The sequence below is a fragment of the Pieris rapae genome, chromosome 22 (assembly GCF_905147795.1).
Source record: "Pieris rapae chromosome 22, ilPieRapa1.1, whole genome shotgun sequence".
NCBI classification, from domain to species: domain Eukaryota; kingdom Metazoa; phylum Arthropoda; class Insecta; order Lepidoptera; family Pieridae; genus Pieris; species Pieris rapae.
The window spans coordinates 5,086,912-5,114,907 of NC_059530.1; the positions used below are offsets into that span (position 1 = coordinate 5,086,912).

General features: G+C 33.0%; 1 protein-coding gene across 3 annotated transcripts; it reads left to right on the forward strand.

The window, feature by feature from the left end:
• Window positions 1-449: 449 nt before the first annotated feature.
• On the forward strand, window positions 450-27,986 carry LOC110996533 (bestrophin-4). 3 transcript variants are annotated; one of them, XM_022264258.2, is made up of 13 exons: window positions 450-810; window positions 3,606-3,716; window positions 4,951-5,122; window positions 10,263-10,486; window positions 10,624-10,792; window positions 13,707-13,955; window positions 14,501-14,761; window positions 16,923-17,142; window positions 18,407-18,554; window positions 23,392-23,480; window positions 25,971-26,144; window positions 26,697-26,818; window positions 27,716-27,986. In XM_022264258.2, the coding sequence occupies exons 1-13, from the start codon at window positions 740-742 to the stop codon at window positions 27,839-27,841; spliced, it is 2,136 nt and encodes a 711-aa protein (XP_022119950.2). In that variant the 5' UTR covers window positions 450-739; the 3' UTR covers window positions 27,842-27,986. The 3 variants fall into 3 exon arrangements, with proteins under 3 accessions (XP_022119950.2, XP_022119952.2, XP_022119951.2); XM_022264260.2 differs by having other exon boundaries at window positions 14,501-14,734; XM_022264259.2 differs by having other exon boundaries at window positions 451-810; window positions 10,263-10,465.
• The last annotated feature ends 10 nt before the right edge of the window (window positions 27,987-27,996 follow it).

The following is a 27,996-nucleotide window of genomic DNA, read 5'->3' on the forward strand; positions in this document are numbered from 1 at the left end:
TTTGTCAATATGTCAATTACCTCAAAAATATAAAATATTAACAAAGAAAATATAATAATTATATATTAAACCATTATATATAGTTATAAATAAACGATATAAATATTTTAGAATTGTAACCTTTAACATGAAAAAAATTAATATCACTAATTGTGTAATAGTGTTGTGCCTTCTCTTGTGCTTGTATTCGAATTATCGATATTAATACAGTATAATCGGTTATTCTTTGAAAATATCACCTTTTATTAAACTCTATTAGAACTACTAGAAATGTTAAGTAATTACTATTAGTAATGATATCATGAATAATTATTAAATAATGTTAAAATATACTGATGTAAAACAACTGTTTTTAATGTTTTGCTTTTGACAGTTATATTTGACAACTCATACAGTTTTCGTCTGTGGTGGAACATTTTGATTCCTAGCTAAAGTCTAAACATTTCAATTTTCAGTCAGTTTTCTGTGTTGTGAGTAGAAGTGCATGTGTTGTAGTGTGTTTTGTTTAGATTTTATAGCTTGGTATTTTATTGGTGCATTGCAGTAAAATTTATACAGCTAATCAAGAGTAATATTAAGCATAACTATTTATTTATTTATATAATTGTGATGAGAACTGGATTTTTATTAATATGTAAACGTTAATTATAATAATCGTTTAAACTGTTGTAAACTTCTGTGAAAATGCTGTGATATTTTAAATAAGTGCTTTATATAACAATTATCGTTACTGTTAAATATGACTGTTACTTACACTGGGGATGTAGCGACCTGTCGCGGATTTGGAACTTTTCTTAAAGTTTTAAACAGGTAACTACTTTTTTAATTTTACCACCTACAGATTTTTTTCAATAAACTTTTCAAAGTAATTTAAGTCCAAATATTTTACTTGAAACAATCAGTTAGTATTGACTTAAGTATTTGTACAGAATCAAACCAAAGTTCTCAATTCTAAATTTATTATCATGTTTAAACTAACACAAATGAAAAAATGTAATCACAAATTATTATTAACTTATATTATAATCTTATTTTGATTATAAAGATGACACTAGAAATACTATAACACATACATCAATACATAAGTAAGGAAATATACATCTGACATAACATATTTATAGTAAATATAGTTTATATAATATTGTCTCTTTGCAGTTGAGACAGAACTGAATTTGATAAAAAAGGCTTTTGATAAAAAACTTATAAAAAGTTTAGAAGGTTCATTTGTTTTAATTACGCATTACTATGCATTTTGATGAAATTAATATTTATAATATTAGCTCTATTTAAAACTGAAGTTATGAAGTCTATTATAGAAACACGATTAAGTAAATGGTTATTTAATTATTTTACAAACAATACACTGATTTTGTGACTGTAAAACCACAAATGGTTTCTTTAAGTCTGCTGTCACTCATTTTTCTACTTATATAAAATTATTTTTAACATCTTTAACATACCAAATACACACATATATATATATATAAATTACAACTGAAACAGCAAATTCAAGAAAGTTTCCATTATTTCTTTGTACCCATTTACAGTTTAACAACCTATTAAACAGGACAATAACTTGTATCAATGGTTTAAACATTACAAGGGAAATTAAAGTAGGATGTTATTTTACGTCGCCAACCTGTCTACGGCTTAAACGGCGCCATGCCGACGAGTCAAGGGATATTAAAAATTTAGTGTAATACATTTTGTATTCCTTCCTTGGTATTAGACCAGATTGTGTTTTTTTCATGTATTTATTCCGAATAGACTGGTCATATTCTGCATCTGGTTCTTTCATATTTAAAGGCTAGTAGATGTGCAGTGTAGTTTTTCGCCATGAAGGCGAGACAATCAGAAGTGTATTGAAACATAAATTAAATATTTATAAAAAAAAATATCTTTTTACGAACATACGTTTATGTTCAGGAAAGTGATTTGTAGATAACTCATGTGTACACAGTGTGAATGGCGGTAGCCTCAGTTAAATACAATGTATGCTAACTAATCATTAATCAAAATGACGTCATTTTCCGCACCCACAGTCGTCATTCCCATAAAAGAATCGTGATTGAATTCTTGCTTTGAGATACGTATTTTTTTTAGCGATCATTTTTGCATAGCTAAAATATGTTGAAAACCTTGCTGTCTTGGGTATACCCGACGCTGACTAACTTAAATTAGCATTGAGTATTAACAAATATTAAATGTTTCTTATTTGTATTAAACGATAGTTAATTTGGAATGTTTGGAAGTCTTAATGACACCATAAAGGCGAAATGTTAACTTCTTTGTGATTTTTAAGTAAAATACTAGTGCTTGGTCGGTCTGTAAGAAACAAGACGATGAACGTAATGAGAATCAAACAAAATAACATGATAACAAATTCATCTAGTGTAATCGTAGCTGGCGTTTCAATCGTCAGGAAGTGGCATTTCCGAATAGTTTGAGTCATTCTTTTCGCACTAATTTGAAGGAATACTTGAAAATAAACTCATTTGCAATAGGGTAACCTTGCGTATTGCTACATATACATATTGTGATGTACTATAGAATTCCTATAAAACAAATTTTCGCAGTTATCCTTATGGATATTTAATTATATTTTATTTAGTTTAATTTCCTTATTTGACAAATTTTATTTGAAATTTTAAGAATTATTTAAAAAAATTAATACATGGAGTATTAATTTAATACATGGACTACCAAAAGATTAACTAAATCGTAAGGGTAGGCGCTCTCTGTATCTTTTTAAATCTTTGGTTGAGTCACTAACTCACTACATCGTATGTTGTCCATTGAGGAGGTCGTCTTTAAGGGAAGTTTCTCCAAGCTTGAACTCGCCCACGGGCAAAGGTCTATTTACATATTCTAATAACCCCTAATGTTCTCCAATCTGTCATTACTGGTTCCGTTGTAAAAAAAATCATGCAGATATTTCATAAACCTTATTAGCATTTCATTAGGCATCTATATAACTCAAATGTCAAGGGAAATGCAGAAGAAAACTTAACTTAACACGACCTTCCAACTTTATTTTTCGATATTTAAAGTCGATTTTGAATAACAATTATTCAACGTATACGTATATTTATAGATTAAAATGAATTACATATTGATAAAGTAAACGGTACACTTAAAAAATTCGTTATCGTCCATTTGAGGATTTTTTATTAATAAATTTTGCTAGCTCAAATGACGTACCGAATACATTACATTAGTTACTTAGACAAAAACAATAGATTAGAAGCCCCGAATCTGAAAATTCATTTTAGATTTTGTTACTATTACTATTTCGTAGAATTCTGAGTAAGACGTCATTATATTTCTTAAAATAAAACTAACGGAGTGTCCTTTTTGAAATTCAAGTTAAAGAGTATAAAGATGTATTATCAATACTTCGTAGGAAAATATTATTTTGTTCCAGTTACAAAGTCTATATACACGAAAAACCGCACCGCGTATTTAGGTATGCAGCGGAAGGGAATGGCAATTTTTCTCGACTTACTGAGGATTTCGACTTTCGTGTTATATAAATTCCACAACCCTTTAGTGGTTTCTTAATAAGGTTAAATAAAATAATAGCTAAATTGTTTTTATTGTTACAGATGGCGTGGCAGTATATACAAATTGATATGGCTCGATCTTCTTGTATTTTTACTTCTATATTACTTCTTAAATTTAATATATCGGTTGCTACTAGATGAAGAATCGAAAAGGTAAATATTTAGAAGTTGTTATCGTTATAGCATGGAATATATCTTAATTTTACGTGATTTTGAAGTGAAAACTTCTTTAGAATAGCTGTGATCTGAAAGTCGATGAAAGGAAAAAGCGACTATATCCATATTTACAGTATATGTATGTATACAGTATATCAAGTATAAATTAGTGTAGAAATAAGTGTTCACTTCAAAAAGTTTTTATAAATAATTTACTTAAATTTAAATTTTTGCCTTATTATATAATTAAATCAATCTTATCAAATTAATTATTTTAGTTTTTATCAAAATTAAAGATGCAAACTTAAATTAAAAAATTATTTAAAGAAAAGTCAAATACTACTTTTACATAATGAAAAAAAGTCAAATATATATATTTATATATATATATATATATAAGTATAATTTACATTGTTACATTGTGTTAAGTCCGTTTCTTTTTCTTCACTGGGGTAGAAGTTGTCACCCTTTTTACAATTAAAGAACATTGCTTAAAGAAGTGGATAGTATGAAAATAAAGTACAATTTAGCTTTCTGAAGTGATGTGACTTTGTGGCGCTGGCGAGTAGTGGCGGCTTTTCTTGGCTTAGTTCTCATAAAGTATAGCAATTTCGACTATGTATATGTTTGTTCCACGTGAAAGGGCGTGTTCCTGTTTCACCTTGCATATAATGATAGAGGACAAATTGTTTTTATATTAATAATTAATTAACATGTCAGGGTGTAATGGTTGCAGCTCCTTACAAACATTGTGTAAGACTACTTGATTAAAAAGAGTGGCGGAGAGTTCAATGCCAGTTCTTCCAGCCATTGATTTGAGAACTGGCAGTAAATTTAAAATTAGAAGCATTCAGCATTTAATATGTTTTCCTTTATTGACGTTCAAGTGTACATTGTATTACCTAAATAATTAAGGGTCTGTTTCACAATGTACGGATAAGTTCCAAATAAGCTATTTATTACTTATTGGTGGGATAAACACTATTGTTGCGTTTCACGACTGTCAGATAGTGCTGTTCGTCATGAAACGCGAAGTTTATTGTTCGGGACTTTTATCTTCCTAATAATTTATGTGTTGCATAGCTATTTGGTACTATATCCATACATTGTGAAACAGACCCTAAATGATTTTGAATTTGAATATAATAAAATTACCTGAAATAAAATGCTTTGTTATAGCGTAGTGGCAACCCTACTAGGTAGCAAGTGATTGAGGTTAATGTTGTTTCAGAATGTTTGAAGGTGTCGTGAACTACTGCAGCTTTCATGGAAATGTCATACCGTTATCATTCGTGCTGGGTTTCTATGTAACAGTTGTAATGAACCGATGGTGGAATCAGTACACAACGATTCCTTGGCCTGATTCAATAGCGGTGTTTGTTTCTGCGTCTATTCATGGCCAGGTAAGGGAACTGTTTAAAAATATCATGCGTTAGGCTAAGAGTCGATATGTAACGCGATCAAAACCATAGACTATAGGCCGTTCAAGTATTACGTAAGCAGATTGGAAATGGAACTGGAACCCCTCCCCCCCTGTATAGACAATGTGTGGGTAATATGTGTAAAAAGTAAATAATTACTGTTGACATAATCACAGAATGAAACATCGAAGAGCTCCGTGAACGACCCCTTATTATTGCCTCGGCTTGCTGTTTCGGTTTTCTTGATTATTTTTAGAATAGATATTTTTTTCTGGATCCAGCTACCCACTGAAATGTTTCCGAATCAATTCTATATAGAGTCCTTCGAAGAGCGTACTAATTCATAAAAGCTTGCAGCGCACTCTGACATACAGAGTCCACTAGCTGCATCTCCAGCGCGATTGCTTCCTGTTCTATTAAAAAAAATCCAGGGTTCGAAACGACCGCAAGGTTGAGAGTCATGTGCTGCTAGCCAGGCTCTAGTCTTCCTTGGGTAGAATGCCTAGCGAACCCCTAGGGCCCATCTTAAGGGCGTGTGATGGGATGAGGTGTTTTTAGTGGGTAGGGTCTCGCTACCCCTCTGAATAGCAGAGGGTTTTGAGTGTAGATCCAGCCCCACAGTCCCCGCGTCAAGTTCGATATTCTTGATGCGGGCCTGCATAAGTGCATTTCCACCTCATAAAAAAAAATAGGCTCTAGTCTTAAAAAAGAACTGGCTTTATATTTATATAGTTTATTGATTTAAAGAACTACGACTTTTATCACATCACTTCTTAACTCATATTCAGTTTTTACAAATTACAACTTTATTTCTAAGACTTAGAATTAATATGCGGGGGCATATTTGATTGGATAGGATTTCAGTGCGTGCTCCGTGCACCATGCCTCCTGCTGATACAAGACAAAACTCTTATCCCTGAGGTCGTAGGTTCGGGTTGCGGCTGTTCACCAATGTGTGCATTTAACATTCGCTCGAACTTAAAAGGAAAATATCGTGAAGAAACCGACATATGGAGCACTGGATGCAACTGATTCAGAAATCTGAGGCCTAGATCTAAAGAGATTGTAGCCCCGCGGTTACAAGTTGTTTGTAGTAAAAACGAATAAAAATAATTAAGGCGTTAGGCAAAATTAAAAAAGAAGACAAGTATAACAAAAATAATATGTAACGTTATTTATCATTAGTACGTAATTAAACACTCAAAAATGTGTTTAACAAATATCTCCATCAGCCTTCACAAATTTTACCGTTTACAAGATAAGATTGCTTTCCATGACAGTCTCCATTTTTGGATATTATCTGTATCCGGATGATTGTACTTAGACTAGGAACGCCATTTTAGATCAATAATTAACTAGACATACAAGAAAGTATCGTTATTTTTTTTATATGTTAGGGCGGCAAACGAGCCTGCGGGACGCCCAAAAAGACAGTCGCCGCAGCCCATAGACACCCATTTTCAGTGGGTGCGTTGCCGGCCTTTTAGGGAGGAGTACGCTCAAATTTAGATTTTTATTTATATGCAAGAATATGGTATATATGTATTATCTAAACTTGGCATATTCTGCCGCATAAAACGTAGAATTTTATCTTACTATCAATAATATCATCATAATCAATTTTTATTTTATTTCTTTGATTATTTGGTGATGCAGTGATAAAATAATATATGATTGTCTATAGTTATAGTTAATATTTTTGTCCAAAAGTATATTAAGTAGATTTTTAAAAACTTTAGTCGAAAGATATTTGAATGTTTTTGGTAAAATTATATAATCTTTGATTGCCATACTAGAAGAGATTTTTGCTATTCAATAATTCTGATTAGCACAAATATATTATTTAATAACAGTATAAGTTACAATTTACATAAATTCTAAATAATATGACCGTCACGATCTAACGTAAAAGAAAAAAGCCTTCGTAACTAAAATTTAACAATTCTTAAAAGGCCGGCAACGCATCGTGAGCCCTCTGGCATTGAGTGTCCATGGGCGGCGGTATCACTTAACATCAGGTGAGCCTCCTGCCCGTTTGCCCCCTGTTCTATAAAAAAAAACTACAAAAGTTTAAAAACTTTTACTACCTAAACTTTTTTTAAACTTTAACTATTAATTATAAAATAATAAAATAGTAGCGCTACCACATTTAGGTCTGGGCATCAGATTTCTGTATCTGTTTGATGATCATTTGTCAATCTAATAGGTAACTAGGTGATCAACCTGTGCCGCACGCCGACTACTATTTGGGTCTAAGGCAAGCCGGTTTTCTCACAAAGTTTTCCTTCACTGTTCGAGCGAATGTTACATGCACATAGAAATAAACTTCATTGGTTCTCAACCAGGTATCGAACCTACATTAGAGCAACGGCGGATCCAGGGGGTCGGTCATGGCGGTCATGACCCCTCTGATCTAGTTCCAGGACTTAGGTGAACCACCAATTGAACATAATGATTTTATTTCAATAATTTGTCACCATTCACATTTTATGTAACTACATATCTTCAATATTTAATTTAATATAATATAATAACTTTGTATGATGACAAACGTATAAGTTCTTGACTTGACCACGACTATCTAGCCCCCCTCCTGGCACCAGAGCTGGTTCCCTTGCATTAAGGATGAGAGTCGCACGCCACTTGGCCAAAAACTTAATCATTACTCATTCACCCAGATTATAGTGAGAAAAATATTACATATTACATCAATGTCACATGGGCGATATTACATAATCATTTAACATGACGTCGGCAGGAGTAAACAATTTGTAACACCATTCAGTACTTGCACTAGAACCTGCGTGATATGACGTCATTCAGCTATCATTTGATTCAAGACTGCAATGATAATATTTTATTTTTAAATATCTATAGATAAAACTCTGTCCTTAGTCTATTAACTAATCTTAGATTATAACAAAGGAATTGTAAAAGTACCGACATGTTATCTAAAATGGTTGAATGACGAATCCATCAGTCATTGGTTCTTGGATTTTAATTAGCGCCTCATTAGGACATTTATATCAACAGTATTGTTTATATGATTTCCATTTGGAATACAGTGTAAACTTTACATAATATACTTCTCCTCTCCAATCCATTGTTGGTTCTGGGAGTTCCGTGCGACGTTTCAGAGGACTCATTCGTTTAATATCGACCCTTTTTTCGCACTCCTCTACTGCCTCATTTAAGAATAAATGATTGTCCTAAGCCTTGTATCTATCTTCTTTATTATAGCTACTAGTGTGTTTGTCGTTCTATTATTTTATAAATTTTGTGCTGTCATGTTTTGTTTTGCTTAGCATATTTTTTATCTGTGAGACTTTTTGTGGATATATCCAATGTATTTTGTCCAATGTGTTCTGTTAGTTTCCTTAATAAATAAATAAAATATCTCAATTTAACGACAAACCAACTAGCGTCAATCACTCGGCTTTTATTGGTTTAGCTGCTTATCCATACAATGATACACTCTACATAGCATAACATTTCTCTGAATGACGTCAATTAACCAATCCGAAATTAATTTACCAAAATTACTTGAATCTGGGGACCTGTGTACCTTTTTTTGTCGCTTTATTGTCCAAGTCCGCAATAAAGTCGACTATCGACATTATACGTCCCGAAACTGAACTTTCAAAGAAATCCTTCCTTTTGTTTGCAAATTTGTATTGCTCGTACGTGATTTATCACGGAGATGTCTCAATATCGCAAGATATTAATACAATAAGTAAATGCAACATAATTTCTGGTGCTGCAAAAGACGTCGGGTAAAATGACAACTATACGCAATAGAGTTCAAATAAGAATTGTTTTTTATGTAATTACTAACTAGTCTGATATAAACTTTTTTTTTCTAATACATTTTTTGTCCATTTAACGACAATTATTTGTAACGTCAATGTATGCAAAGTTGAGTAACGTTATATAGAGTTTACATTGTATTAACTTATATAATAATAATAAGCCTTTATTTTTCCACATCCTATTTACATAAATAAAATAAAATAGATATGAATACAATTTTAACTAAGATGCGGCCCCTGTCCGGGAAAAGGCCTCCTCCAACTTTTTCCACCCTAATTTATTTTGTGCCATCGTCATCCAATTTCTTCCAGCTACCCTCTCAATCCTGTCAGCCCAGTTTCTTGTTCATTTTGGACCAGTCCATTTACACAATACAACAACAGATAACATAACACAGACAACTTATATAATAGTAACCTCAAAACTAACATATCAAAAACACACATAATGTGAAAAATAATTTAATGAACTGCATAGATTAAAAGTCGATTTTAATTATCTTATGAACTGACAAGAGATCTGGTGAATGTACTAATACTGTAAGAAATTGTTTTTTTGTAAATATTTTTTGTTATTTTTTTGTGATTAATTTTTTTTACGTAATGTAAATTAATACCGCATTGGAATTTGGAGTGATTTGTAATGCTAGTTTATTTTATTAAAAAAAAAACATATATTTGTTACCTAAATTCCAAATGGTGTGAACCGTTCAAGATTATAATCCGACATATTTTATGGTTGACCTTGACCTTCTAAAAGTTTTACTAGTTTACGAAAATTTCCATGTAGCTACCATACATAAATAATTTGGTTTCTTAAAACTGAATACTTATTATACATATATATTAATAATATCAAAAGGCTGGCAACACACTTGCTAGCCTGGCAATGAGTGTCCGTGTTCTTACTTAACATCAGGTGAGCCTCCTGGCAATTTACGCCCTGTTATTAAAAAAAATCAAAATTTTAGGACAAAATATTTGTTTGAAATCCTTATTAAATAATGTATTGTTATAGCTTCTAAAATTTATCTTACGTGACGAGACTTTGTTTACTGTTTTTTTATGTAACAAGAGGTAAATAAGCAGGAGGCTCGCAAGTGCGTTGCCGGCCTTTTATGAAATGAAATGGTACTTTTGACCCTAATTCGAATTGCTTAGGAAATATTTCAGTGGGCAGCTAGTTCAACAGTGGGAAGTAAAAATTTCCCAAAGAAACAATTTTCTTCAATATGTTCTTTTGTTTGTGCTACGAAATTGTATTTTAAATAAATACTCTTCTGGCCCAGTTCTAACTTGTTTCATTGTTTCAGGACGAAAGAGGCCGTCTAATGCGACGTACAATACTCCGATATGTCTGCCTATGTCTAACCATGGTGCTGACAATGATATCACCAAGGGTTAAAAAACGCTTCCCGACTCTCGACAACCTTGTCGAAGCGGGCCTCCTAATAGACAACGAAAAGAGTATATTAGACAATCTAAATGAAAAATTCCCTAAACCATCCAAGCATTGGTATGACATATTTCTAGTACCGTAAGTTAATGCTGATTATTGCGTAAGTGTCGTCTCTAACGTGTGGCAACGCACCAAGGATTAACAAAGTACGCACCAGCTTATTGCTTTAAATGTGTAGGGATGATACTTCTAGGTTTGATGATCACAGTTTGTAGGTTGCCGATTGTATGGGCTACCAGTATCGTGACAAGGGCGCGGAAGGAAGGACGTATAAGGGACGATTTCGCTGTCAAGACTATTATAGATGAGTTGAATAAGTTTAGAGGACAAGCTGGGTTGCTCCTCAGTTATGATACAATCAGTGTTCCCCTGGTTTATACGCAGGTAAGATTGTCTATAAACATTAGCTATAATGTATATATTATGTATTCTGATATAAGGCTATAAGTAAATAAAAAAGATTGTCCTATATTTGCGACTAAACTTCCATAGGTATGTCTCGATTCATTTGTGGCTTACGCCCAAACCCAATCTGTTTTAATCAATTTTTGACCATCTGAGATGTATGTCGATACAAGCTGTCCATGGTAGGTCGGATCGGTGTATGTGGCACCTTTGTATGAAAATGACAGTGCAACTGTGCCAATATCCAATCTTAAGATTTTAACTTACACCAGTTTTTAAAATAATTAAAAAGCTATTTGATATGTTTTAAACATAGACTTGTATATTTTAATATTATTTGTACAGTTTAATTTGGTTTATATTGATTATCAAATATGAGTGTAAAGAGCGAAGAGATTGCATTCTATCCGTCGCCAAAAATGTATTGTCTTCGTAGGGTTTGGTTATTGGGATGCAGATAGGTGATCGATCGACTGTTAAGGTCTAATCCAAAATCTAAGATTGAAAACAATCTGAGATTTTGGATTAATTATTGGGTTCGGGCGTTAGTCATGTTACAGTTCGAGAGTTAAACATTTATTATCCTTTGGTTTGAGTGTTTATTGAGTGAAACCCTCATCACGGGAAAAGTTTATCTGTTTCATATTTTCTTTATGAATTAGTAGCGTTCAGAGTATTGTACACATGTCGTAGCCTACTAGTTAAATATGCCGTCCAATTAACAACCTAGACGTTTAACTAAACAGCGGCGTTTACAGATTCAGCAGTAGCGTTTGTAACATTTAATAAACTGGCTGGCTAATGATAGGCCATTCTTACGATGGAGACCTTATTTGGCAGGAATAAAAAAGTATGTTTCATAAATGACAATAGTAATAATAAAAGCCTTTATGCTGTATTTACATAATAGGTACATAAAAGTGTGAAATACTAAAAAAGTTATCACTAAAAATAAAAAATAAATACTAATAATTAATCGGCAAGCCGGTTGATTTTATTATACAGCTTGTCCTTAGACATAGCCTCCTCGAAGGATTTCCACTCATCTGTTTCGGGCTTTAGGCATATATGACATAAAAATATCAATTTATAAATTAAATTTCTTGAGTCAGTTACAGTTAAATTCATATTATTATTGTCACTACACTCTTCCTTTTTGTGTTTCATTAAGTAACATCAAAGTTGTGGTTAACCGACGCCATATTGACAGTTTAAAGAGTTTCGTTTCGTTTGAGACTGAAAGTGGAACTAAATTTCCGATCCAAGTCATTTCCCGTGTTTGATCAACTGTCTGAATGTATTTTGTTAAACGGTGCTATTTAGTATAAATGCTAGGATGTTTGAACGGCTTATTAATCTAGTTGGCGACACATACATCCAGTTTTGGTTGTAAGACGCATGTAAATATCTATTTGTGTACCACTCCTCATGGTCGTAAGTTTAACGAACTTAGCTTATACAGCTAACATATTGAGAACAGTATTAGTTTAACTAAAGTTAGTTAATATACGGTCTCTGCTAATACTTTTGTCTTCTTTATGTTGACCTAATTGTTTTCCTTTACTACCAATATTCTTATCTTGAAAGTAATTTTAATTTTACTATTTGGAATGTGCCTGTTATTTTCTTTTGATAGCGAAAATGAAATAAATTTGTGAAAGAAAAGAAAATATGATTTGTGTAAAAAGTAGGTTTATTATGAATGTCGCAATATGTAATTAAAATACTTTTGATAATGATAATTAGTTTATCAAGATCATGGTATATGGGGATTCCCAAATTGCTGTATCATTAATGAGGAATCTTTCGATTGCTAAAAGTAATGGATTCGTGTCAAGAATTAATTCAATTAAATGGAAATGAACTATTATGCCTCAAGGCAATGAACTGAGGGAAGTTCACGTGACAAGTTGTAATTTGTAGTGAGTTTTTTAATTTTATTTTGTTACTGTAGGGCGTTATCTTCGTATCGTTTAAAACGTTAGTACAGTCAACATCTGTTGACGAAATCGAAGGGACTGCATATAATATTTGGTCGTAAAAATCGATAGTCGTAACAGCCGACGGCATTGTTATCTAGAACCTAATACAATAGAATTCAGCCAGGACCTTTGATTTTGGTTAATATAACTGGTATGCTCCAAACGACGTCGTTGTAAATGGCTTTGATTTGTTGAACAAAATTACGATCTAATCTAAATAAAAATTAGGAAGCCCAGTAAAGTACAAGATTTATCGAATGAACGAAAACGACATCTTTAAAACATTTAATAATTAATTTAAAGTTTTTATTACTTAAGACTTAATTGTTAAATATTAATTGAATTTTTGTAGCTATATTACACTTCCTTAACATATTCTATACTTGATATTTACTATGTGCTATGAAATTTTATCAAAAAAACTATACTCATTTCATAATACGCTTACACCTGCAAGAGTGAGCTCACTGATCACTACGATGACACATCTGCTTGTATATAATTAAAATCATTTCTATAATCAGTTTTCGTCGCTTCATGAATCTTAGGATAAGATTCACAATCCAATATGGGAGTAATAATGGAGTAAGTCTCTACTATGAATTTATTTATATGTAAGAGATTCCCAAATGTGAGCTTTGCGGCATGTTTGTGTTGATGCTCTTTATGAAAATTAATGTACATTGCATGCCTATTTTTAAATGGCTGATTGTGCGGATTTGTATAATCGATTGATCTTAATGTAACACTTTCTGGGAAATAAATGTTTATTTCGTCATCCAGTTTTTTATGGATACTTGGTTAATGCGCTGATTCTTATTTACCAACATTGCATTTTATCATGCATTACATCTTTCTCATCAGAATTCGATACTAGGCCTCCATTATTAACTCGTTGACATTCGTTTCAGGTGGTAACTATAGCTGTATACTCATATTTCATAACTTCAGCATTGGGTAGCCAATGGGTGGACCACAAATTGCAGTCCCATAGCGAATCAGTCTATATAAGTAATATAGACCTTTACTTTCCCATATTTACGACGTTGGAATTTTTCTTCTATATGGGGTGGCTTAAAGTCGCCGAGTCACTGATAAATCCATTTGGAGAAGATGATGACGACTTTGAAGTTAACTGGCTGATTGACAGAAATTTGCAGGTAAATATTTGAAATGATGGAGTCTCATAGGATAGTTGGTACGTTGAAGGTATCAATAAGACGTTTGAGGATTTTGAAGTGGATTACGGACATCCTAAATAAAGAAATGTACAGTCTTATGTAAATGTTATGTTCCATAAAATTACAATTAAAGTATTTTTTTGTATAATTAAATTCATACTCAAATAAAAATAAATTTTGGCGATACAAAATTTTTAGGAATGGGCCTCAGATTTCTGTATCTATTTTATGATCATTTGTCATTCTAATAGGCAATGCCTGACGCAGGATTTTGACTTTTTAGGTCTAAGGCAAGCCGGTTTCCTCACGAAGTTTTCTCTCACCGTTCGAGTGAATCTTAAATACATAGGCAGAACGTCTATCAGTGCACATTCGGGGATCGAACCTACGTACTCAAACCAAAAAGAACACGGATATCTGATTTTATCTAACAAGAATTTAGCTTTATTTAGATTAACAAATTTTCTACAAAACCGAACATTGTCTGGTATATACCATAAAGTCTAGATCAATTTTAATTGTAGGTATCATATATGATCGTCGACGAAATGCACCATGAGCATCCAGAATTAGTAAAAGATCAGTACTGGGACGAGGTGTTCCCATCGGAACTGCCGTATACGATAGCAACTGAGAATCAGCGTGAAGAGCATCCAGAACCTTCGACGGCCCGCGTTGCTGTCCCACTACGCCAACGGAGTATGGTCACAGTAAACCCCTCAAGTGTGAAAATTGACGAGATGATGCCATCTAACACCGTGAGTTACAAGTTCGCTCCACCCGAGGTTAGAAATTTCTATAAGCATGCTGCATGGAGCAGTGGCTTAGCAGTGTTTTAGGGGCTGCCAGGTTCTCATGGAAAGGGTTCATACAGGTTTTGGTCTGCCTTAATTTTGTTAATCCTTTCGCTACGGTCGAGCTTTCGATTCGGTAGATCTTACAATTTAAAGATATAAAATTAATTACAAAAGCCCGGGATCTGTAAGTGAACCGCCGCTATGATGGAAACAGCTGGCGAAAGTAATTCCGAAACAACTTGGCTTACAGAAAGACTACTGGACATAATACACTCGTATTTCGTGGCTGTGTGGCCAGAAAAACTAACAATTTCAAAAGAAATACACGTCAAATATATAAGCTTTTTCTGTAGTTTAAAAAAATGGTTAGGTTAATATCTTAAAATATTTAAATTAACGGATAAATTTGATTGTAGGAATTCTCTAAAATGCGTTTTTTTTTTCAAGCATAGACAATGTATGGGTATAGTGTGTAAAAAAAGTAAATACTGTTGACGTAATCACGAACTTAGACCCCCACCCCATGCTGCTTACGTAGGTAGTACTGGAACGTGGTACATAAATGTCAAGTTCAGTCATTGGCTTTATACCCTTGATACTGTATGCAGTAGGCTACTTGATTATAAGCATTTAAAAAATAATCAAAGACTTATTAGTAACTATAGAACCTAATGTCATTATTACATTCTTAATTTGAAGATCCCGCCAAAACGCGTTAGGCAAGATGGCGTCGCGTTGGTCCCTATGACATCTACGTAACAAGCGTCAAGTTATTTAAACAAATATTAAGTGATTTCGTTTCCCAGACTATAACGCTTTTTATTGTGTTATACAGATTAGTCTCAGTAATAATTTTCATACTGTTAAATAGGCTATTAAAACTACATCAGGAAGATATTGTTTATATTTAATGAATGTTATCAATACAATGCGTTGTATCAGTTCCGCTAATACTTTATTATGATTAATCAAGATAACGTTATTATTTGGCAGCTCTGACTAACATAGGTTTAGATAGCTAGCGATAACAGTTGGGTTCAGATATTTTTAAAAAATTCCAGGTTGTGGACTAGTTTTAGACATGTTTATCTTCTTTGTATTGTGATAACATGTTTGTTAACCTTCAGTTTTTATTTGTTTTTTTTTAAATCTTTATGATTGAACACACATTTGGATGATTTAAAATATTAAACAAAAAAAAGTTCTTTAGTCGATTTAAATTCACACAATTACCGCTTTTGGACTCAAAGGTACAAGCAAAAAGATGTATTCTTGAATTATATAATTAGCAATTATAAGTTATTATTTTAAATTCTGTATCGATTTCGTTGGTTGCGCAATCTAGATACTACCGGAATCTCGGTAACGCAAATAAAATACAGCTGAATTCAGTCTTGGGAATTAAAATAAATAGAATCAAATTTGTGTTCAATCCACTCTTAATCGTGGGTGTAGTTGTATTAATCTATTTTGCTGATGCTGTGTTTATATTTAGATTGTGAGTTGTATTTTTTAATTGGTGTTATAATGACACAGATTATCGTCTTATACAAAGTCCTTTAATGATTTGTGATTGTCATTTGTTTAAGAAATAATACTGAGCGGTTTATGGCAACTACTACAGTTGATGTAAAAATGCCATAAGCGACAATTGAGACTGTGGTATACTACACAGATACGGGTTAAGAAATTAATCTTATAAGCGATATACATAATTATAATTGGATTGGAATTCTTAAATTACTAAATCGCGACTTTCCAGTTGTTTCTATAACTGGCAGTAATAAAAACAAAATCAGTGGCGTTACACCCTTTTTAGGCCTGCTCAGATTTCTCTGTATCTGTTTTATGATCATTTGTCAATCGAATACACAAGTAACACAATCCTATTACACGCCGTCGACTTTTTGCATCAAAGGCAACCCTTGCCTTGCAACGCCTCACAATGTTTTCACATAGAAAGTCGATTGGTTTACAGCCGGGGATCGAACCTACGATTTCAAGGATGAAAGTCGCACATTGAAGCCACTAGACCAACACTGCTTATTCTAAGCACTCTAAGTCAACCTAATTAGTGTAATTAATAAACCAAAGACAAATTGTTTTGAAGTGTTTAAAAAAAAATTATATACAATTTGTATCTATACAGCAATTACAAATGAATGATGACGCGCAATCCGGCATTCACTTTATGGTCACGAGAGGAAGTAGGCGGGGCAAGAGAGATGAGAGGAACTCCATGGGATCCAGCAACTCCATGGTGTCCCTTCAGCAGCCAATGACAAGGACAAATTCAGTTACGTCTATGCTTAAACGTTTGTTTTCGAAAGAAGATCAAAGAACGGTGGTGCCCTCACAGACTGATGGTGGTAGGTTAAACTATATTTATGATTTTTTTTATAAAGGTGGAAGGATGATCTGTGGCAGTGTGAAATGTCAGGTGATCGTCAAAGTCAATTCAAACACAATAATTAAAATGGGTAAAATTTTGTGAATTTTTGGTGAAATTATCGCGTATGTAGTTTTAAGAATCTTTCAAAAATTTCATGAGAATTGGGAAAGCCGTTTCGGAGTAGTTTAACCACAAACACCGTGACACGAGAATTTTATATACAAGATATATCAGATCATATATCGCTAGCAAAAGAAATTGAATTATGCCTGATTAGGCAGCATTGGCATATACATACATTTGGTGAAATTATCGTGTGTAGTTTTAAGAATCTTTAATGATTAAGAATAAAATATTGTGTTCGTGGACCCCCCAAGATTTATTTATTTTATTCTTAATGATTAGATTAGCTGTAATATAGGATCAATGTTCTATCGGCCCAACCCGGGTTTCGAACCCATGATTCTGAGACCAATGAGGCTTTAATTAACTAATAACTGAATAAAACTATAGGAAGTATGTACTATAATAGCGATGATTTTGTAAACGTTTTACACAAAATAGCTTCAAGGTTAATCAGGAAGAAATCGTGCAACAGTTACGATTGTAAGACGACACTTGAATAATGAGTCGTGAGGCATAGATAACAGTTGTTACATATTTATGGCGTGTAAATTAGATAAAATCGAGCGAGGATGTTCATGATTCTTTGTTCGAAATTTAAAAAATGACGTTCTCTAATCGTGTTTTTAATCTATGTTCTCCGAGTACGCTTGATACATTTTTTATAGTAAACTTGCAAATTAACGTAGATTTTGTTTTGTTCGAAATTCAAAAATGAACGATGGTCAAGAAAACGATTTTTTAACTTATAATTATTTTTTTAATAAATTGAATAACCATATTTTAGATTTTAAAATATATTAATTAAAAACGATTTTAGATGTTTTCAGCTTATTTTACAATATTTTGTGTGATATTTCTGTTAAAAATTAGCGTGTTGTCTTATGGTGGATCCAGAAAAATTCGAGAGAGTTGAACTTTTTGTACTTTAAAAAAATACAAAAATACATCGTCGACCGTACACAAATTGGCTACGTTGGACGGGTGGACGGAGAGTCCACCGAAAAATTTATTAATTAGAGTTCCAAGTTTAAGATAAACTATCTTAAACTTAAAACTCTTTAGTCATGCTCATTATTGATATCGTAAGGAGTATCTTAGCTGTGTTCTGGTTCCAGTTGGCAGGTTCATGGTATCAGCGAGTAATCCGGCGCTGAACAAACCAGCAGCTGCCATGAGTGGAAGTATGAAGATAGCGAATGACGTGATTGAAGAAGTTGATGAACAGGCCACAATTACCAGTATGGGGAAGCGACCGGAGACCCGGTAAGTTTATTAACTTTTCAGGTTTCATCATCAGACTTTTGTTTCGTCGTCATTTGTTTTTTCTAATAAGTAGGTGATCAGACATCAGTACCTGACATACGCCATCCGTTTAAGTCACACAGTTGCGCACATAGTTCCTAGTGGTAGTGACCTTAGCCCTGAGGTCGTAGGTTCAATTCCCGGCTGTGCAATAATGGATCTTCTATACATTTAACATTCGCTCGAACGGTGAAGGTAAACATCGTAAGCCGGCTTTGCTTTGACCTGAAAAGTCTGTGTCAGGCACAGGAGGCTGATTATTAGATTGACAAATCATTAAATGGATACAGAAATCTGAGGTCCAGACGTAAAATTGTTTTAGCGCCACTGATTTTATACATTAACATTATCGTAGTCATTCGCCAGCCTTGGTTTAGCGATTAACAACTGATTACACTTGCGTGTCAATTGAATTGAGCATACATATGTATTAACTATATAGCATATATTATATACTGATCTATTTAAGATACTCCAGATGTATATAAACAGGTAAGGTGAACCATTTCGACTTAGGGTCCTTCAAGAAAAGAGCGTACCAATTCTTAAAAGGCCGGCAACGCACTCGCGAGCCCTCTGGCATTTAAAGTGTCCATGGGCGGCGGTATCCTCCTGATGAGCCTCCTGCCCGTTTGCCCCCTATTCTATAAAAAAAAGTATTGGTTTCAACGGGAAACGGTTTTGAACAAGTAAATAGAGATATTTATTACATTATCCCAATGATAGAGAGAAACAGACAGACGCTTAAGACACTAATATAAGCCAACTCTGCTCGATGCATGCATGCATGCATGCATAGAGCATTTAAAAACCCCACTAAAATCATGACTTTTGTAAAAATCATTTTATGGTTCTTCGAGATATCTATCTACATTAGCAAGTCCCAAATGTCTCAGAACTTATGATTACGATTATAATACAACTAGGACTATTCTTCAAATTAGTAAGTATCTTAATGTTTTTTTCTATGATATTTGTGGGAAGTACATTCGTAGTTCAGTGCTTGGAAGCCATAAGAAGATCAAATGTCAGAATCTAACGTTATCTACTGATAACTTCCTTCTCTCGGTCAGTTAAAGTGTGTAGGAATTGAATAAATCTATAACTCTATTGTTTTTACATATAATATATGTAGTTTGATGTTATGATTCATAGTAACCTTCCTCTAAGGAACGAATTTATTTCGCTTTTAGGAAATTCATATTCATGCACTACACATTAGTTAGAGGAAGTTTGCATTACATGATGTCATTTGTGATGGCACGTTGGCGTGCAGAACATCGCCTGATGTCTCCATCACCGTTGCGTCAACGGTATATTGCGTGCTAGTTACTCATCTGCTTTTCTTCCACTCTAGTTCTTGAACGGGACGAATGTGTGATTCTTTTTTGTTTTTATAGAACAGGGGCCAAACGGGCAGGAGCCTCACCTGATGTTAAGTGATACCGCCGCCCATGGACACACATGGACAATGCCAGAGGGCTAACAAGTGCGTTGCCGGCCTTTTAAGAATTGGTACGCTCTTTTCTTGATGGACCCCAAGTCGAATTAGTTCGGAAATACTGCAGTGGTCAGCTGGTTCCACAAAGTGGTATTTTATCTTCTATTGCCTTGTTTTCTACATTATAATAATATTAAAAAAGCCCATTTATTTCCAACAATCTTAAATAACATTTATATCTTTCTATATTTATCTTAAACTATGTTATTGGAACCCCATGTAGGGCCTCCTCTGGTTCACTCCATGCTTTTCCGCTCCGCGTTTACCCACTTGTCCCCCAGAGCTTACCCCAGATGGGGCAAAATCATCGGTCGTAATAATTGAACTCGCTTGAAGTCTTGTCAATACACTGATATGGAACAAATATAAAATGCGTTTTTGCTTGGGTATATTTAGAAGTTTGTAGAACGCATACGGGAACTGCCAGTGGGCGAGACTTAGAAATAAAAACTTGTTCAGCTAAGGACGACTGCTTCGAACTGATTATTTATGCTGTATCATAATCTCAGTATAGTAAAATAATTTTAAAATGATTAGATGCCTACATCAATGAATTAACTATTGAATTAAATATTCATACTAAGGCCTGTTTCACAATGTATGGATAAAGTGCCAAATAGCTATTCAACACATAAATTATTCGAAAGATAAAAGTTCCGAATAAGATACTTCGCGTTTCATGACAAATAGCGCTATCTGACAGTTATGAAACGCAAAAATACTGTTTATCCTACAAATAAGCTAATAATAAATATAAGCTAATAATAACTAATATAAATAGCTTATTTGGAACTTATCCGGACATTGTGAAACAGGCCCTATAAAATCATATATAGAGTAACTAGCTGCCCCCGCGAACTTCGTTTAACAAAATAAATTTAATGTATACTTTAGCCTAAATAACACGTGGTAATCATGATATTGAATTGTAGCTTATATGAGACGTTTGTCGGTTTATCATAGCAGTGCCATCTATTGATTACTTACTCAATCCAGTCGAAAAGTACCGACATCTGTCAAACTCTCAAACCGAGTGTACAATAAAAGCTTTAAGGTTTTTTAAACGATTTTAAGGGGTATTTGAAGTTTATCCTTGTAACATTGATTTGATGGGAAATTTCATTGGAAACATTCTGTTGGAGTTGGCATCACTAGCTACCAAACAACAAATTAATATAGGAATACTAGCTGCCCCCGCGAACCTAATGCCTTTTTAGTTCATACCAAGATGGAACATTTTGCTATGCTATCCCAAAAACTGTTCACAGCAACAGGTTTTTCGGAATGAAAACTTTTAGATTTTATATGATTTTTGTCTATATAAACCTCAGAGATTTAGTTATAAGTCTTTACTCAGAAACAAAAAATAGGGGTTGATCGTAGAGGGTGAGATGAAAAGTAAGAGTTTTATTTTTTAATATAAAAAACAAAAAAATTGTCTAAAAATTAAAAAAATATATATATTTGGGATGTACATCGCTTATCACTTAGGGGTTTGAATGATAGTTAGTAGCCGATTCTCAGACTTACTAATGCACAAAAAAATCATAAGAATCGGTCGAGCCGTTTCGCAGGAGTATGGGAACGAACATTGTGACACGAGAATTTTATTCATAGATAATCTAACTTTACACCAAGACAAGTTCGATAAGTGTTTTATATAAAAAATTCAAGAACTATTATTTGAAACGTTTTTTGTTTCCTGCTTTTGCGTGATAGAAATAACAATTATACTGATTGTCTCTATTTGTCTATTTATAGAGGTTTGCGTTTAATGTTGTTTGCCTTACATATACAATGGTACTGGTACAGTGACCATGTTTTAAACTGTTCTATATTTATTTCATTAATACATACCTACATAGTTGTCTATGGCTTCATTTGTGCTTGCGAACGGTACACTGGCACATTGGTACATAAAAGAAATACAAGATTTCATGTGACAACGGCTTATCGACAAACACAAACACGAAATAAATACATAGATTCATAAACTATGAAAGTCTAAAATTTGATTTGAAAGCTCCAAAACAAGGTGGGACAAATGTGATAATGGGATGCCTAGGGCATTAAAATAATCAATTTAAATTTAGGTAAAAGTTTGGTTAATCAACCTGATTCTTAAATATCTAAAACGACAGAGTGGCGGAAAGTTTCTTGCCAGTTCTTCTTACCTGCTCTACGCCCTTGACTTGCGAACTGGTTGTAAATGTAAATTTACAATTAAATTTTTTTGACGTTCATAAATGTACTTGTTTACCTAGGTGAATAAAGATATTTTGATTTATTTGACATATCAATAAATTTGATTAATATTTAATTCACTTTATTTATTCATATTTGACTGACTGACACTGACTTTTGAAATATGCAAGCACCTGGAGTTATTTATTTGTTCAGTAAGTTTGTTTCTTTCACACAAAGTCAAACACACGTTAAAAAGTCGATGTCGACGAAAGTCGAAAATAAAGAAATGTTTTATGGGACTGTCTAGTTATTCTACATTAAACGTTATTTTAGGCAAGTTATATAATATCATATATATGGAAAACCTTAGTCTTGCAGTTAAAGCAAACAATGGATTTCCTAGCCTTCATATAAAATAGTTAACGTGATTTCATATTACACATACATCTCGATAATTAAACTAATTTTCGTGCAAACATACATCAGTGACATTGACCGAATAAAGTAATACTTTGTGTTGAAAATTTTTAATAAATTAGTTGTACTATTAAATTTACATCAAAGATTGTACGGGAAGATGATTCTTTCATGAGAATTCTTAAAAGGCCGGAAATTACGCGCGAGCTTTCTGGCATTGTGAGTCATTATCATATGTAGTAGTATTAGAAGAAGCTGTGATGCACTTCATTGGAAGGATGTAAGCATGCGAAACTACTATTGAGAACAGACGCTGCTATTTTCTGCTATTCTATATCTCGCAATGTATATATGGTACTGGGTTTGGTATGACGCTTATATTATTCAGTGTCATACGATATAGTACGAACACAAGTACTACTAGTACTTTCCGACTTCCAATAGTGATAATGCTGTCTACCAATCACAATTTTGTAGAGAAGAAAATGTTGCGCGCTCGTACCTAAAGGACTTTGACTATAGAATGCCCAGATGGTTGTGGTTGAGAATTGAATAATATCCTGAGCGCGATGATATTTTTTTTTTATTGTGAGCGCAGATTTAAATTTGGGCCGTCGCAAAATATTTATTAAAGCCTAAAGGGCAGTCGTTTTCCATAGAGCGCTCTCTACTACGACTTTTTTTTTTTTTCAGGCCGACAGCGATGAGTCTTTTCGCCCAAGGGCCACCGACACCAAGTAACCCCGTCACCGTGCCTTCAAAGAACTCTAGCAATGGTCCAAGTAAGTAAGCTGTAATTATATCTAATAGTTTCTATACGTAATGGCCTTTACACTGACCTAGTGTGTTGTATATTAAATAGGAAAATTACGAGTTAATATTTCTTTGTAAGGATGTTGCTCAATACATATTTATATAGTCAATGCTGCGTTTTATCTGAAGGTTTTCAAGTTAATATTAAGGAAAGGATTGATTATGAAAACAGAAATGTTTGGGTAAACAGAAAGGGTTGAAAGATAAATGGGTCAACGGTCTAACACGAGAGAACTTTGTGCAGCTTTGGTAATTAGAAAGAAATGTCAAACAGTGTACATTAGATATTTCTTTTACAATAAGACTAACGATTTTCGTTAAGAAAAAAATTTAAATTTGAAATGTAATACTTACGACAAAAATTAATTAAAATACTTATAGCCTATTTATTGAGAGGTATATATGCTCTGGTCTTAGATTAAGTGCGATTGATTAAAAAAAACAATACTTTTTTTTTATTCCTTCAAGCCAATCTTTGCCCGTGGTGTCTGACTGTTCATAGCATTAAGATCCCTATTTTACTTTAGTCCCCATAGCGACCTTTTTTGTAGACAGTACAACAGTTCATGCTTATGTTATTAGGTTTAAAGACATTTATTCTCATAATAGACATTAGTCACTTACATGAGAACACTTATATGCTAACGTTACATTTTGAAAAAAAGAAACTTGGTAGAACTTTCATTTTCGTAGATTGGGATCACTCAATAGATGGTCTTTTAATTTAAATTTAAATATTGCTAGGCTGCCTGCACTTTTTATATTTTGTGGGAGTCTATTATACCGCAGTACTACCCTAACGCTCAATGTTTTTTTGCCGTAATTGGTTCTATACTTTGGTAGAATTAAATTATGAAATTAAGTTATTTAAGTTTAAAAATTAATTAAAGTCATCAGAAGATAACAAAATGATAATTGGCGACGGGAAATAATATTTTTAAAATTCATTGTTGATACTGAAAATAATCCACCATCGACCTTTTTACGCGTTATTTTCACATTAGATGAAGTCGGCAGCCTTTGTGTAACGGTAAGAAATGTTCCGTAGTTGAAATGAATTTTAATTTAATAAAAATATCATGACTTTTTGTTTATTTTTGATGTGTTTTTTAACTCATCAAAACAGAGTTCCATACAGTACTTGAAAGTGAACTTAAAGACGCAGATTTAAAAAAAACTATACTAATTGTTGATATTTGACTCGACACTCATTGTTTTAAAATATTTTGTAAAAATTATCTTAATAACAAAAATTCACGTGATATACGCTGTAGCTCATCAGACAAAATTTGTTTTTTTCTTATTAACATTTTAAATATAATGTGAATTGTGAACACATAAATGTCGTAAAAAAGTAAGAGGCTATTTTTTTAAATATAAAGTCAGCCACAGCCATCCTCATACCACGTATATGTATAAGAAATGTCTTTTTGAATGATTTTATCATTTTTTTTTCAATATAAAAGTTGCCACATTTTTAGTAGCAATAGTTCTACGATTCTTACTCCGGGAATAGGATTCAACCTCTAGGTTTTAGTTCGCCTGATAATATTGAACAAGATTTTAAATAATATAACTACAAAAAAATACTGTACTGTTACTCGTACATAGTAATCATTTGTTATTGTAGTAAATATCAGTGGAGGGAAATCGTTTCCGTGACACATTAATGAAGCGAAATTTTCTTTTCCTTAATGACACAGCAATTGTTATGAGGATATTACTTCGTTTTAAAATTTAATGATGATGATACTAAATATATGCGACTTTTGTATGAAAACGCTCTGCCGTCACATATTTGCCTTAGTTTAAATATGTATTATCATTCTTGTTAAGGTTTTAATAACAATTTTTCATACATTAGCGAAATCGTGCCAAGTTCTTCATTGCTTTGTGGAAAATATTGTACACTTCTCACGTGGCTTGATTTGCAATAGTTTCCAGCAGTGGCGGATTATTTTTCCGCCCCTTCTGGCCTCTGTATTTGGATACACGGACAAAAAACGGTGGACGAAAATATTTTAGAATTAAGACAAAAAAATATTCTTTGTTTTAAAAAAAAGCATATTTTATGTAAAAGTAAGAACTGATTACAGTCATTCAAAACCAGTTTAGTTAATTTTCTGAGCTTCTGAACAATGTAAATATATGAAATCACTTACGAATTTCTAGCAAGCATGGTACTACTTATATTTAACATCATTGGTTTCCAAAAACTATTGGTATATTTATCACAATTATGAAACTGTCTAAAAATACTTGTAGGTACTAATTTTTTATAATGGTTTTTGAAAATTTAATTTATCATTTTACAATTGTTATCTAATTGAAAAAAAAATGGCCGCCCCCTCATATCCGCCGCGCTACGCTCCAGCCAACTCCTGCTGGTAAATCCGCCACTGGTTTGCAGTTTTATTGTTAACTATACCTGTGTTATTAATCTATTTAATACCTTTTAGCTGACAGTCGTTTATCAACATCAGCGCCATCCCAATGGGCGAGGGAGGAACCGAATGAAGGGCCCAGAAGTCCAGCCAAGAGTCTGTCTGCGGCTTCCTTCCCAGATATGGAACGGCCCAGACTTGATAGCGATGTCGGGCCATCGCTGAGTGCGGCTGGCAGTCAGACATTGTGTGAGCTTATTTTCAATATTATGTAACCAATATGTGTTTGTATAAGCGTACACTAAACTAGACTTGCAACGTATAGTATATATATACAACGTATATTCGGTATACCTAATATTCGGCGAGGCCCCTGACCGAATAGCCGAATATTAACAAAAGTATTCGGCTGTATTTTAGCGCCAAAAACTTGTACAGACGTTTTCGAGCTCGTTTAAATTTTTGATATTGTATTACTTTAAGTAGGTACAGTTTATTGCTCTCTTAGTTTTTACTGAAATGGCTACTTAAATGATTATAACAGAAATGAATATATGAATATATACCTAATATGACGATTTTAATTTTTCGTTTACCAATGACAAAATATATTATCTAAGTATTCGGTATTCGGCCGAATATAATAAAAGCAGCCGAATAGGCCGAATACCGAATAGTAACCGAATATTCGTTGCAAGTCTACACTAAACCTTTTTAAAGAAATATACAAAATCTTACGCAAATTTTGCTCCACTTAAAATTTTAAAACATTTTAACGAAAATGACATTTAACGGTTTTAGTGGATGAAGTCGACGGTGGTGATGATGATGAAGACTTCAACAGGCTTCGCAGTGTAAGGGAACAACATCGCAAAGACAAATACCTACAGCGGCTTATGGCTAGATCGGTCAGTGCACAACAGGTAATATAAAAAAATAAGTATATTTTAAGTCATTGCAATTATTCCATAACGAATTTCGGGTGGGGGGTAAAACGATACGATGCAGGGTGGGGATTGAATTATGCGTTATCTATAATATTAAGACTATCGAAAACTTTACACCACATAAATGGCAACTTTTAGGTTCAATGAGTCATGGGTGGTAACAAAACGTTTTACTTTTGGGTACAGAAACATGGGGGGGGGGGTCAAGAATCTCCAAAAATTGCGTGACGTAATACATGAACGGTCCCTAAATTAATTACAAGTTATTTAAAAAAAAACAGTTTTCATTTATATTCCTATACGTTATTAATATTAGATTTATTGGGGTAAATTCCCGCCATATTATTTTAATACTCATTTACTTGCATTACACGTATTTACATTTACTATAAACGATCACTTTAGTTAATGGCTTATAAGACTGATTTGGTTTTTATTATTGTATTAAAACCCTATCGTTTGTAAAGTTTGTACGACTAATTTTGACGAATAATTCATAAAAAGCATATGTCATTTTAAAAATTATATTTTGGTTCTCAGTTATAACTTACCCAATTAATAAATTACTCTCTTTCGCATTCATAATTTTTTTCGATTGACAGCAGACATAATTACAGTTTTAAAGTTCGGATCCAAATTTAAGTACTCTTTTGCGTGATCTTATTTATTTCCACTTATATTCGACAGAATTACACATTGCATATTTCTTAGCAATTTTTTCCAGACAACTCAATTAAAGAAAAAGTAAAAAATCAAGTTAAGCGCGATATATTCATCAAACAAACAAATAAAACTAAATATTACTTATGGCGAGGGCGAGAAATGGCATATGGCAAGATATACATGGATTAATAATCTTTTAAAATGTTGCAGCAATCTGGAAGTGGTGAGGTGCTGGATACAGACTTGTTGCTAGAAGAACTAATGAAAATGCAAGCTAAATTAACGCAAGAGGAGAATATCAAAGAAAACAAGCCTAATGATAAAAATGCAACTTGACCCAGACTTCTTTTCTCATGGGATTCAGTCCCCTGAGTACATTCCAGTATTAACGATTGTGATAATTTACACTATTTAAGTACAGCCTTGGAAATCATGATGTTTTGTATTTATTTGAATAAGAAATAAATGAATTGAGTACTTTTATATTGTTT

Excerpts from the sequence above, each read along its gene's own strand:
- LOC110996533 (XM_022264258.2), top strand. The coding sequence starts at position 740 with ATGACTGTTACTTACACTGGGGATGTAGCGACCTGTCGCGGATTTGGA. Across the intron at positions 5,123-10,262 it reads CTGCGTCTATTCATGGCCAG|GACGAAAGAGGCCGTCTAAT; the intron begins GTAAGGGAACTG and ends TCATTGTTTCAG. Across the intron at positions 18,555-23,391 it reads GGGAAGCGACCGGAGACCCG|GCCGACAGCGATGAGTCTTT; the intron begins GTAAGTTTATTA and ends TTTTTTTTTCAG.